Source organism: Mus caroli, unplaced genomic scaffold, assembly GCF_978045245.1.
Source record: "Mus caroli unplaced genomic scaffold, Mus_caroli_1 scaffold_13, whole genome shotgun sequence".
NCBI classification, from domain to species: Eukaryota; Metazoa; Chordata; class Mammalia; order Rodentia; family Muridae; genus Mus; species Mus caroli.
Window position 1 is genome coordinate 6,040,300 of NW_028227268.1, and position 13,455 is coordinate 6,053,754.

Consider the following 13,455-nt stretch of genomic DNA (forward strand, 5'->3'; position numbering starts at 1 on the left):
GGAAAAACCAAAAAACCCTATAACTATCAACTAATAGAGGGATTTGCTTCTCTAGGCTCTCTTAGCTGAATGAATTAATTACATCTACATCTCATTCTCTCCTGGGGCAGGCTTTAGGTTTCCTTTGACAATTAATAAAACCCAGGGAAAAATAACTCGGTAATTTTTTTCCACACATGCATGTAATCCTAGCACTCAAGCAGAGACAGGAGAATTTCCACAAGTTGAAGTCCATCCTGGACTACTTAATAAGACCATCTCTCAAAACACAAGAACATGAGTGTGGAAGCCAGGCATAGCTCTGTGCTACTTTAACCCCTGAGGCAGATGGAGCACCGTGAGTCCAGCCATCATGGTGGTGAAGAAGAAAAGAAGAGGAGGAAGAGAGAAGGAAGGAAGGAAGGGAGGAAGGGAGGAAGGAAGGAAGGGAGGAAGGAAGGAAGGAAGGAAGGAAGGGAGGAAGGGAGGGAGGGAGGGAGGGAGGGAGGGAGGAAGGGAGGGAGGGAGGGAGGGAGGAAGGAAGGAAGGAAGGAAGGAAGGAAGGAAGGAAGGAAGGAAGGAAGCAAAAGAAAAGCAAGAAAAGCAAGCAAGCCGGGCTTTGTGGCACACGCCTTTAATCCCAGCACTTGGGAGGCAGAGGCAGGCGGATCTCTGATTTTGAGACCAGCCTGGTCTACAAAGTGAATTCCAGGACAGCCAGGGCTACACAGAGAAACCCTGTCTTGAAAAACCAATCAATCAATCAATCAATCAATAAATGAACCTTTTTTAAAAAAGAAGAAAGGAAGAAAGAAGGAAGGAAGGAAAGGTGTGGTCGCACAGGGCTTTAACCACAGCACTCAGATCCCTGAGATAGATGGATAGATAGATGGATGGATGGATGGATAGATAGATATGTCAGCCTCAGCTACATGAAAACCTATCTCCAAAAACAATAACAGGTTAGGTCTAATAATTAAAGCTGTATGGTACTTGTTAAGAGGACTCCAGAGTCAAGTGTGGTAGATCTCACAATCTCATCCTTCTGAAGAATGAGGCAGGAGGATAGTCACAAGATCAAGATATACTGGAATACATAGTGATTTTCAGGGTAGCCTGGGCTACAGAGTGAGACCCCTGTCTCAAAGGGAAAGGAGTAGGCACATGTCCTCAGTGACACATCTGAAGTCCCAGCACTCTGGAGGCACCAAGGCAGGAGGATGGGGACTTGTTGCAGGCAGTAGGTCTCACTTTTCTGGGCTTTGACTGGTAACCCTTAAACTTGCTTTGTTGTCTTATATTTGAATATTTCATTATACTGATAATTCATTAAACAAGATAAAGACTGGGATTTTTTTTTTCTGAGACAGGGTTTCTCTATGTAACCCTGCATGTCCTGGAACTTGTTCTGTAGACCAAGCTGGCCTCAAACTCAAACTTGATCTGCCTTGGAGCCTGACAACTTTGCAACCCCAATCACTGTCCCCAAAAGTGCTATTTTTATAATACTGGAGACATAGCTCAGCAATTAAGAGCACTTGTTGCTTTAGCAGAGGACCTGGATTCAATTTTCAGCATCCACATGGTGCCTGACAACTTCTTATTAACTCTAAGTACATTGAAATAAAATATTTTGTGATGGCCTGAATTAAACATGCAAAAATAGGGATTTGTTGTTTTGTTTTGAGACACGGTCTCCTGGGTAGCTTTTGCTGGTGTGGTCCTACCTTTAAACTCACATGGCTTTGCCTGCCTCCAAAGAGCTAGGATGCAAGGAACGGTCCCCTTTTGTTGTTTTTTGGTTTTTTTGAAACTGTTTTATATATCCTCGACTGGCCTTGACTTATGTAGCTGTGAATGACCTTGAGTTTTGGATCCTGATTCCATCTCTGATATTACATTCCTGCACCTGGAGCTTGGTTTATGGAGTCCTGGAGAAAAAAAAAAAACCCAGGATTTATAAAAGACAAGATCTCTGTAGGTAGGTCGGCTTGGCCTGGAACCACCACCCCACTCCCCAACCCCGTGTGGATCGAGCTGGCCTCATGTTCACAGAAATCTGCTTGCCTCTGAGCTTCCTAAAAGCTGAGATTAAAGGCCTGCAGCACCACCCAACTCGGAAATAATTTTTTTGAATTTTGATTCTTTGTGTCTATTACCCTTCCCCACCATACAATTGCTTTATGCTTTAGAATGTGTATGCATTTACAGTGCACAAAACACTATATGCTGTAACATGACTGACTAGATTGCATTTCTCACACTGTATTAAACGATCCAAATTACAGAAAGTACATTATTCAGGGAATAATTTCATCCTACATTAAAATAATAGTAATAATTACTATTATTATATTTATGCAAAATCTCTCTAAAATGGTCTCTTGATGCAAAAAAGTCGTAGACTCTTGCGGACCCGACTTTCTTAAATTCCAGGAGACTAGTGCAATTCATTTGCATTGACTTTCTATTGTAGAGCTTTGGAACCAAGAGAAGGATCCAAACATAGCTCCATTTTATCCAATCAGAAGAGCTCCCTAGTGCTAAACTCTGATTCGTCTATTCCTCTTTGCATCCATCCAATCCTGAAGCAATTTTAACAGCCAATCAGTGGCCTAAACACCGGCCAATCAGGAAACGGCCCCGAAGTACGGCCTTTGTGTCGGGAGATGTCAACGCGTCGGCGAAAGCTCCCGCCAATCGAAAAAGTCGTTGGTGTATGCAAATCAGGGATCTGTGACGCACTGACGCAGCGTGCAGCGTCTCTATAAATATGGAGGCGTCGGGGGGTTTGGAGCGCAGAGCGGTTTGGTCGTTCGTTGGTGGAGCATCTGCTCGTTCTGCTCGGCGATTGCGGCTCTTGTTCGAGCGCTTCCAGCGCCGCCTCGGTCTCAGCAAGGGCCCCAGACTCGGCTTTGGGTGAGTTCGCGGCTCTGCCGGCGGCCGGAGCGGAGCCTCCGTGGCTTTTAGGACCGCCGTCGCTGGCAGCCGACGGTCGGGTCGGTGAGGCAGCCCGGGAGGTCGAGTTCGGTCGGCTTCCGCCACCTCGGTCCTGCCTGCTTCTCGGTGGTGACTCACAGGTCCCGCCGCGGTGTTTCCGGCCGCCCGTGGAGCGGGAAGTTGCTCCTCCCCGCGCTCCCCCTCCCGGGGGAGGCCGCAGCCCGGCGCAGCCTGAGTCATTAGGGGAGGGGGAGGAGGAGGAGGAGGCGGCCGCCATCTGCTGCGGCGAGGAGGGGCGCCTGGCAGCCGGAGCCCGGTGACCTGGCCTTGAACGTCGCTTGTCCCGCAGGTGAAAGAAGATGGCCCGAACCAAGCAGACCGCTAGGAAGTCCACCGGTGGGAAAGCCCCCCGCAAACAGCTGGCCACCAAGGCGGCTCGGAAAAGCGCGCCCTCTACCGGCGGGGTGAAGAAGCCTCACCGCTACAGGTAGGCAGAGGGCTGGGAACAATGACTTGGCCGCCGGCTGTGGGGCGGGCGGCCCGGCGGGCGCTCTCCCCCTTCTCCCCGGCCGTTGACGCCTTCCTCCTCCTGGTGACTGCAGGCCAGGAACCGTGGCTCTGAGAGAGATCCGCCGTTACCAGAAATCGACTGAGCTGCTCATCCGGAAGCTGCCATTCCAGAGATTGGTGAGGGAGATCGCCCAGGATTTCAAAACCGACTTGAGGTTTCAAAGTGCAGCCATCGGTGCCCTTCAGGTAAAGGGACAAAAGGCTTGGTGGCACTGGGGGGCGGCGGCTTGATTGCTCCAGTAGGAGTGTTAATGCTGTGGTTCTTGTTCTCAACAGGAGGCTAGCGAAGCGTACCTGGTGGGGTTGTTTGAAGATACCAATCTGTGTGCCATCCACGCCAAGAGAGTCACCATCATGCCCAAAGACATCCAGTTGGCTCGCCGGATACGGGGGGAGAGAGCTTAAGTTGAGGCGGTTTTTATGGCATTTTGTAGTAAATTCTGTAAAATACTTTGGTTTAATTTGTGACTTTTTTTGTAAGAAATTGTTTATAATATGTTGCATTTGTACTTAAGTCATTCCATCTTTCACTCAGGATGAATGGGAAGAGTGACTGTTCACAGACCTCAGTGATGAGCACTGTGGCTCAGGAGTGACAAGTTGCTAATACGCAGAGGGATGGGTGATACTTCTTGCTTTTCATGATGCATGTTTCTGTATGTTAATGACTTGTTGGGTAGCTATTAAGGTACTAGAATTGATAAATGTGTACAGGGTCCTTTTGCAATAAAACTGGTTATGACTTGATCCAAGTGTTTAACCATACATCACTGTGATAGAATGTGGGCTTTTTCAAAGGTTGAAGATACAAGTTTTAGCCACAGTGTAACAGTTTCCTTTAAAAAAAAAAGTAAACCTGGCAGCTATAGAATACACTATGTGCATTTATAATAGCTATTTTATATATTGTAGTGTTCAACATTTTTAAATTAAATGTTTTACATTCACAAGTGGTGGGGAGTCTTGTCATTAAGGTGTGTGTAATTTAGTCCAGTTGGTATTTCCTGACTAGACTGCATTTGTTTTTTAACAGTAGAAAAATGCTATGCGTATTAAACCTTGCATAAGTCCTCATTCTACCACATGTTCACTAACCCCTGACCCTCTGGCTGGTAACACAACACTAACGGGGATTTTATTTATAAGGGCTCTAGAGTAAAATAACAAGCTTTTCACACCAGCATCATCTATTACTAATCTAGTTAGTGCAGCTTTTCATTGTGTTTGGTCTTAGGCCTAGATTGAGTTCGGTTTCGTTTCTTTTTAATCTTTAAGGGGAAAACTGTACAAGGTTTGTTTTTCCATGTTTCTAAACATGGGAGTAAGAACACAGCTTCAACTTCTTGGACCTCTGCCAATGAAGATGGGTTAGGTTACACCTGGTTACTATACTGGCAAAATCCCTTTTATAGAGATGGCCTTCAAGTGGTTTTTAAAAGTATCCTATTGAAGTTTTTAGGTCAATTATGTATGTTGACTAAATTTACAAATAAACTTGTTTATTCAACTAAGTGTCAAACCTAAATTGAATATTGAAAGCTTTTAATACATCTGGAATCAAGATTCCCAGTTTCAGCTATTGGCTTGGTAGAAAAGGCTAAATTAAGTAACTACAGAAAGCATATGAGCATCCAATACACTAAACTGCAAGGATTTGCAGGCACAATTCATGAGTGACAAAATCCATGTTTGTGGTACGTGGGTGGGCTTAATAACTACATGTTTGTTCCCATGGTGTTAGAATATTTGAAATTTAAGCCGGGTGTGGTGGCGCATGCCTTTAATCCCAGCACTCGGGAGGCAGAGGCAGGCGGATTTCTGAGTTCGAGGCCAGCCTGGTCTACAAAGTGAGTTCCAGGACAGCCAAGGCTACAAAAAAAAAAAAAGATTTGAAATTTTAGTTTGCTGTCTTTGGGTCTTTGGATCTTTGTAGTAGGTCTTACAAATAAAGTAGTAGGTTTGGAATATTTTTCCTGGGGAGACAGTTTCTCTGTAGCCTTGGCTGCAACTCCCACTGTAGAGCAGCAGGTTGGCTTCAAACTCAAGATCTATCTGCCTCTAACCAATCAGTGGATTTTTTTTTTTTCTTTACATACTTACATATAGTTGAATAATAGTTGAGCCCCTTCTAACTATGAGACTTCCTACTTCTCTGTATATTTGGTGACTCATTGATAAGCCACATTGCTAAGGAGTGCTAGTGTGCATAAATATAAACATGGGCCCGAGTCTATTCAGCAAGGCATTCTAGTGAAGCTTTTGTAGCTAAAGAAGTGTAAGAGTTTGCGTGTACCCCAGACTGGCCTTGCCCTTCTCAGTCTCCTAAGGAGATTACAAGGTGTGTACTGCCACACCTAGAACTTTAGGTCCCTCTGGATAAGTATTGTACCTCAATGGCCATGGTATTAATTAGAAGGGGCAGTAGTCTAGTACAATGAAAACAGTTCTGACCACATTGTTTTATGTTGGGCTGAATAAAGTCTGAGGCAGCCCTGAGGGACTGGCTTGAGTTGCTACCTATAGTAACCAAGTCTCTGGCTTGGAGCATGTTGGTTATTGGAAAGTCCGAAGGTAACTAAACTGCAACTTGGGCTTAGACAGGGCCTAACCATGGTTATCTTTGGTCCTAGACAGTTGTCCTTGGACTGGGATCTAATGAAAGGGAAAGTTGAGATTTTTTTTTTTCCCTCACAAAGTGCTGAGGGAAGCTTTGTGCCTGTGTGTACAGTGGTCGAGCCCCCCTTCCCCCCTCTGGCTTGTTAGGTAAGCACTCTACCTCTGAGTTACAGAGCTAGGAGAAGTTTGCCTTTGATTCAGCGGGTAGGGAGCACTTTCAGTAAAGAGGTGGACTGAAGCCTGCAGTGGTGGCGCCATGTGATTACTAGTAATTAAACTCAGGACCTTAAGACGAGCAATCAGTGCTCTTTTATTTATTTTTTTTTCTGGTCCCACAAACATTTATTTCATAAATAAAACATAGCAGGAGATGGCATCAGATGCCCATTACAGATGGTTGTGAGCCACCATGTGGTTTCTGGGAATTGAACTCAGGACCTCTGGAAGAGCAGTCAGTGTTTTAACCGCTGAGCCAGCTCTCCAGCCCATCCTTTAAATCTTAACTAGGAATGTGGTCTCAGTGTCTACCAGTAACTGATGAGAGACGGAGAGGAAGACTGGGTGAGCCTGGTTTCTGGCCTACCGCTTTAGAGTGCAGATGTTGCCTTCCAAAGGTGCACAAGCTAGGCCATCCGGTCAAGGTTTGCTTGACTCCACTCTTGTCCTCAGTCACTCAAACTGGTGGCTGGCCAAGAAGTGAGGTACCAGAGGCAGGACACGTCCAGGAATGGCCAGTGAAGAGCAAACCATGTCCTTAGCCAGCTGTCTGCCTCTTCACTTCCTAGATGCCTTGAAAACACATTTTTGCCTGGTGGCAGGCATCCAGACTTGAGCCTGAAGATCTGGAACCAGGTAGAGGGGCAGAAGGAGGAACATAGCAGGACATAGCTGCTAATTAGACAAGAAAGGAACCCATGGTCTGGCCCTTCCGTGTTTGCTTCACTGGAGATTTAACCTTCCACTGAGCAGGGCTGATTCCAGCCTTTCTGCAGCTGGGCATAAGAGCCTAGAGTATCCACTTTGGTTACTCTGTCTTTAACCCTCGTCATGAGCCCTTGGGGTGAGAGTTGCCACCTCACTAAATGAAACAGTTCACTTCTTTCTGCACCTTGCTAGGGTCTTCATTGCTTCCCTCCTGCCTTCATTCCAGTGGTGGTTAAACTTTCACTGGGTCCCTTCCTTAAGGAGATGTCCTCCCCATGGGCTACTCCATCTGCACGGCCTGACTTCTGGTCCACATTTCGGCATAAACAATTACAGCTACTGTCCCACGGGCAAAGTTAGGAGAAAAAGACAACCCAAATCTGTAGCAGTGTGGAGAAAACTGAGGCTGGATTTTTGTTTGTTTGTTTCCAGTTCAAGACAGGGTTTTGGGCTGAAGAGAAGGTCCAGAGTTCAATTCCCAGCAACCACATGGTGGCTCTCAACCACCTGTAAATGGGATCTGATGCCCTCTTCTGGTGTGTCTGAAGACAGCTACAGTGTGCTCATATAAATAAAAAAATAAATCTTTTTAGAAGGGGAGGGAGTGCTGGAGAGATGGCTCAGTGATTAAGACCACTGACTGCTCTTCCAGAGGTCCTGAGTTCAATTCCCAGCAACCACACAGTGGCTCACAATCATCTGTAATGAGATCTGATGCCCTCTTCTGGTGTATCTGAAGACAGCGACAATGCACTTAAATACATGAAATAAATATATCTTTTTTAAAAAGTGGCCAGGTGGTGGTGGCACACGCCTTTAATCCCAGCACTCAGGAGGCAGAGGCAGGCGGATTTCTGAGTTCGAGGCCAGCCTGGTCTACAAAGTGAGTTCCAGGACAGCCAGGGCTACACAGAGAAACCCTGTCTCGAAAAACAAACAAACAAACAAACAAACAAACAAACAAACAAAAAGATCCTGTTTTTGTTTTGTTTTGCTTGTTTTTATTTTTATTTTTTAGGGTTTTTTTTTTTTGAGATAAGATTTCTCTGTATAGTTTTTTTGGGTTTTGGGTTTTTTTCCGAGTGTTTTTGTTTTGTTTTTTAAAAAAAGATAGGGTTTCTCTGTGTAGCCCTGGTTGTCCTGAAACTCACTCTATGAACAGACTGGCCTTAAACTCAAATATTTGCCTGCTGCTGCTGAGATTAAAGGTGTGCAGCACCACCACTGTCTGGCTCTGTGTGTGTGTGTGTGTGTGTGTGTGTGTGTGTGTGTGTGTGTACCTACCAGCACTGCCCAAGCAGTTGAGGCTGTTATGAGCATTCTGGACCTGGTGGTTGGTTCTTTCTCCATTCAGTAGGTCTGGGGAATGTGAAAGCTGCAGCCTCAGTGAGTGTTGTGGGAATGTCTGATAAAGGGTCAGAAGATGGCGCTGTCCCTCCAGTCAAGGTCCTGCTGACTGGCCCACAAAGTACCAGCACTGCTCCACAAAGAGCCAGAACTTCATGTGATGTGCCCCAGGTTATCCATTATTCTCACTCTAGCACTGTGCCACTTAGAGCAGTGGCCAGTCTTAGCCCAGACACACCTCAAAGTAGCATTTCCGCCACCCGTCATTTCTCTTCCCCACAGAGAAAGCTAGGCGGCTCTGGCTCTGCAGATAGATAATATGGGAGAAGCAAGAGGAGAACGCTTCGGTGAGGCCGGGCTGCTGGAGGAGGTAGATCTCGGATGATCTGGAAAGGGTACAATGGTGGGACAGGAGGCAACGACGGATCTCACTGGTGTAAAGAACCGCCTCCTGGCTTTACTGATCTCTTCCAGATGTGGGGCGTCCGTCCCGTGGGCACTGGGGCCTCTTGTTCTCCACCGAGGGGAGACTAGCCTTTGCATCTTGGCCATTTTGTAGGCAGAGCAAAGACTGCAGCAGCCTACAGTATTCATGAGACCAGGATGGCAGAGAAACCATGTCTCAAAAAAAGACAAAAAAACGGGGGGTAGGGGTGGGAAGAGGGGCTGGAGAGATGGCTCAGAGGTTAAGAGCACTGACTGCTCTTCCAGAGGTCCTGAGTTCAATTCCCAGCAACCACATGGTGGCTCACAATCATCTCTAATGGGATCTGATGCTCTCTTCTGGTGTGTCTGAAGACAGCTACAGTGTACTCATCATTTATAAAAAAAATTTTTTTCCAAGACAGGGTTTTTCTGAGTAGACTTGGCTGTCCTGGAACTCACTCTGTAGACCAGGCTGGCCTCGAACTCAGAAATCTGCCTGCCTCTGTCTCCCAAGTGCTGGTATTGAAGGTGTGTGCCACCATTGCCTGGCCCAAAATCTTTTTTTTTTTAAGTATTTATTTATATATAAGTGCACTGTAGCTGTCTTCAGAGATTTTTTCTTCTCTCTCTGGCCCTGCTCACTTCAGCCAAAAAATCTTAAAATAAATAAATAGAGCATTGGATCCCATTACAGATGATTGTGAGTAACCATGTAATTGCTGGGAACTGAACTCAGGACCTCTGAAAGAGTAGTCTGCCTGGTGGTGGTGGTGCACGCCTTTATCCCAGCACTTGGGAGGCAGAGGCAGAGGCAGGTGGATTTCTGAGTTTGAGGCCAGCCTGGTCTACAAAGTGAGTTCCAGGACAGCCAACAGCCACAGAGAAACCCTGTGTCAAAAAAAGAAAGAAAGAAAGAAAGAAAGAAAGAAAGAAAGAAAGAAAGAAAGAAAGAGAGAGAGAGAAAGAAAGAAAGAAAGAAAGAAAGAAAGAAAGAAAGAAAGAAAGAAAGAAAGAAAAAGAAAGAAAAGAGAAAAGAGAAAAAAGAAAAAAGAAAAGAAAAAAGAAAAGAAAATTAAAGAAAAGAAAAGAAAAGAAAAGAAAAGAAAAGAAAAGAAAAGAAAAGAAAAGAAAAGAAAAGAAAAGAAAAGGGAGGCCTAGTCAGGCGTGGTGGCACACGCCTTTAATCCCAGCACTTAGGAGGCAGAGGCAGGCAGATTTCTGAGTTCAAGGCCAGCCTGGTCTACAGAGTGAGTTCCAGGACAGCCAGGACTACACAGAGAAACCCTGTCTCGAAAAACCAAAATAAAAAAAAAAAAAAGAAAAGAAAAGGGAGGCCTAAGAGATGCACATTTTGTTCAGAAGAGGCATCTTTGGAGTGCCTGTCTTAGTCTGGGCAAGTAATCCTTAGCAGCCTCTAGGTAGTCCCGTTCTGCGCTGCATGCTTTGGTGACAAATGGTTCTGTATGACCTCACCCCTTAGCTGTGCTGATGTCTGTTTCTTGGCCAGCAGAGTGGAGGCAGACCTTGGAGATGCAGTATCCAAATTAAGATGCTACCTTCCTACAGTATTGTGACATCTGCCAAGGAAACAGGAGGGAGAGTCAAAGGTCAAAGCACACTTCCTTCTGAACACATTTCCTTAACAAGACAGAATCTAAAAGGGAGTAGGGCCCCTCTATATAAGCTTGTTCAGCCTGGAAACTCACCTCGTAGGCCAGGCTGGTCTCAAACTCAGATTGATTGGTATAACTCAGATTAAAGGCATGCCACAGTCTTGGTTTTTGTTTTTGTTTGTTTGTTTTTTGTTTTTGGGACAGGGTTTCTCTGTAGCCCTGGCTGACCTTGAACTCCTTCTGTAACCCAGGCTGGCCTTGAACTCAGAGATCTGACTGCTTCTTGTCTCCAGGGCTGGGATTAAAGGCATGCACCCCTAGGCCATGCTTGACTATATACTTTTTTTTTTTTTTTTTTTTTTTGAGACAGGGTTTCTCTGTGTAGCCCTGGCTGTCCACCTGTGTTAGTCTGGGCAAGTAATCCTTAGCAGCCTCTGCCTCCTGCCTCCCAAGTGCTGGGATTAAAGGCGTGCACCACCACTGCCTGGCAACTCTATACTTTCAAGGCCACTCTCAGTGACATATTTTCTCTGGCCAACTCCATCTCCTAACTTCATAACCTGCTCCAAACAATGCTATTGAATGGAGAGCAGGTACTCAGCTATGTGCGCATATGAAGGCAAGTTTTCACTCAACTCCCATGGAGCATTTGTCTGTAATCTGAGCGTTTTGGAAGCCCTGTCAGGAAGATTGGGAAGTTCAAAGCCAACCAGGCCGAGGTGGCACATACCTTTAATCCCAGCCTTTAGGAAACAAGAGGCAGGCAGGTCTTTGAGTTTGAGGCCAACCTGATCTACGGAGCTGGTTCTAGGACAGCCAGGGCTACACAGAGGGACCTTGTCTCCTAAAACCAAACCCAGCCAACTAAAACAAAAAATAAAAAATAAATAAAAATAAGGACAGACATGGTGTTTAATCCCAGCACTAGGGAGACAGAAGCAGGTAGATGTCTGTGAGTTCTCCGTGACTCAAGACCAGTCTGGTCTACATAGTGAATTCCAAGTTTACCAGGATGAGAGATCTTGTCTTGAATTAGCCTTGAACTCCCAAAGATCCACTGGCCACTGCCTTCTGAATGCTGGAATTTAGGTGTTTACCACCACACCAGATGTGTGTGTGTGCACATGTGTGTGTGTGCCTGTGTGTGTGTGTGCTTGAGTCAGGGTCTCAGTATTGTAGCCCTGTTAAATAAATTAAAAAAAAAAGTTTTAGACCAACCTGGGTAACAACACATTGTGATCCTGCCTAAAAACTAAGAGTCCCATTCCTCAGCAAGCATAGGGTTTAATTAGATCAGAGGAGGTCAGGTTTGAGACTGTCTGCCTCCTAACCAGATGGTGGAGCCTCCAGGCCTTTTATCTTTCTGGCCAGTTGCACAAAGGAGAGTCTAATAATGCCAGCTGAATTAATGGAAGTCTGATAACGAGAGCAAACACTTATTCCGAGCTCCCAAGTATCAAGTGCACTGCTGGGCACTTTAGACATAAAAGAACCAATCACAGCAAAGAGACAATCACAGCCCTATTGCAGAAAGGAGCAGCTGAAGTTCAGCCAGGTTGAGTCTGTGACCCAAGGTCCGCTCAACAGAACTGTGGACTGTTAGATTTCTTTTTTTTTTTTTTTAAAGATTTATTTATTGATTATATGTAAGTACACTGTAGCTGTCTTCAGACACACCAGAAGAGGGAGTCAGATCTCGTTACGGATGGTTGTGAGCCACCATGTGGTTGCTGGGATTTGATCTCTGGACCTTTGGAAGAGCAGTCGGGTGCTCTTACCCACTGAGCCATCTCACCAGCCCGACTGTTAGATTTCGAACTGAGCTGGGTAGAGAATGTGAGCAGAGACGGGGCCGCTGCGTCCAACTCTGACACAACAGCACGGTGCCTTGGAGCTGGTCTTGGCTTCTGACTTTTTCGTTTCAGACAGCTCCAAAGGTCACAAGACTTGTCTTGTGTTTTGAGTTATGCAAAAAAAAAAAAAAAATGCTGTATTGAAGTGTATTCAAAAAACAGGCTGTCAAAAGAAATTAGTCAACAGGATTTGTTATTGTTGTTTGGACTGTCCGTTATCTCGACCCAGGGTCTTACCTAGTAGGAGCTAGCCCGGGATTCACTACGTAGCTGAGGATAACCTTGACTCCAGGTCTTCACGCCTCCAAAAAGAGCTGCCTGTCTCCAACTCCTGAGTTCTGGGATTAAACGTATATGCCGCCATACCTGGCTAGGATTCCTTAGTGTTTGCCTCTTAGGTGCTGGGATTACAGGGATTTACCAAAGTCCTCCAGCCATCCTGTCCCCTCAGTCCTACCCCCTCCCCATCCTTCCTTATCCCCCTTGAGACAGGGTCTCACTGTGTAGCCCTATGTAAGGCACCTTGGTCTTGAATTTGCCACAACCCTGCTTCTGCCTGCTTCTGCCTGCTTCTGCTTCCTGAATACTGGGATTTCAAGCCTGTGATTTTACAGCCTGCTTTGTTTTCTTTCTTTCTTTCTTTCTTTCTTTCTTTCTTTCTTTCTTTCTTTCTTTCTCTCTCTCTCTTTCTTTCTTTCTCTCTCTTTCTCTCTTCTTTTTGATTGTTTTGAATGCCTTCTTCTTCTTCTTCTCACTCTGTAGACCAGGCTGGCCTCCGAACTCAGACATCTTCCTGCCTCTGCCTTCCAAGTGCTGGGATTAAAGCTGTGTGCCGGGCTCACATCCTGCTTTCTTGATTTACATGTCTTTTGTTAACAAAACCTGTTTATTTGTTTTCTAGACAGGATCTTAGCCCAGACTGGTTTCAGACTGCTGCTCCTCAGGCCTGAGTCTCCCATGTGCTCTGATGGACTACTATGCCTGGCTTGGAAATTATTTAATTTTTGAAAAAATTAATACATTTATTTGTGTGTCTCTTTTGAATGCATGTGCTCTCTACCACTGAGCTACACCCCCCCCTACCGTTTTCCACTCTTATTGTCTTACATTTTAGTCCTTCTGTTAGAAGGTTTCACACAAGGTGACCAGGAATAGCTAGGAATCCAGGCAAAGATTTGGGCCAGCAT

General features: G+C 45.6%; 1 protein-coding gene across 1 annotated transcript; it reads left to right on the plus strand.

Annotated features, from left to right (window-relative positions):
- Positions 1 to 2,754: 2,754 nt before the first annotated feature.
- H3-3b (H3.3 histone B) lies at positions 2,755 to 4,996 on the plus strand. Its single transcript, XM_021176104.3, has 4 exons — positions 2,755 to 2,898; positions 3,269 to 3,406; positions 3,522 to 3,675; positions 3,766 to 4,996. The coding sequence occupies exons 2-4, from the start codon at positions 3,279 to 3,281 to the stop codon at positions 3,892 to 3,894; spliced, it is 411 nt and encodes a 136-aa protein (XP_021031763.1). The 5' UTR covers positions 2,755 to 2,898; positions 3,269 to 3,278; the 3' UTR covers positions 3,895 to 4,996.
- The last annotated feature ends 8,459 nt before the right edge of the window (positions 4,997 to 13,455 follow it).

Bases quoted from the DNA above. Each gene is read 5' to 3' on its own strand.
- H3-3b (XM_021176104.3), top strand. From the start codon at position 3,279: ATGGCCCGAACCAAGCAGACCGCTAGGAAGTCCACCGGTGGGAAAGCC. The intron at 3,407-3,521 runs GTAGGCAGAGGG...TGGTGACTGCAG, and splicing joins AAGAAGCCTCACCGCTACAG to GCCAGGAACCGTGGCTCTGA. The intron at 3,676-3,765 runs GTAAAGGGACAA...TGTTCTCAACAG, and splicing joins CAGCCATCGGTGCCCTTCAG to GAGGCTAGCGAAGCGTACCT.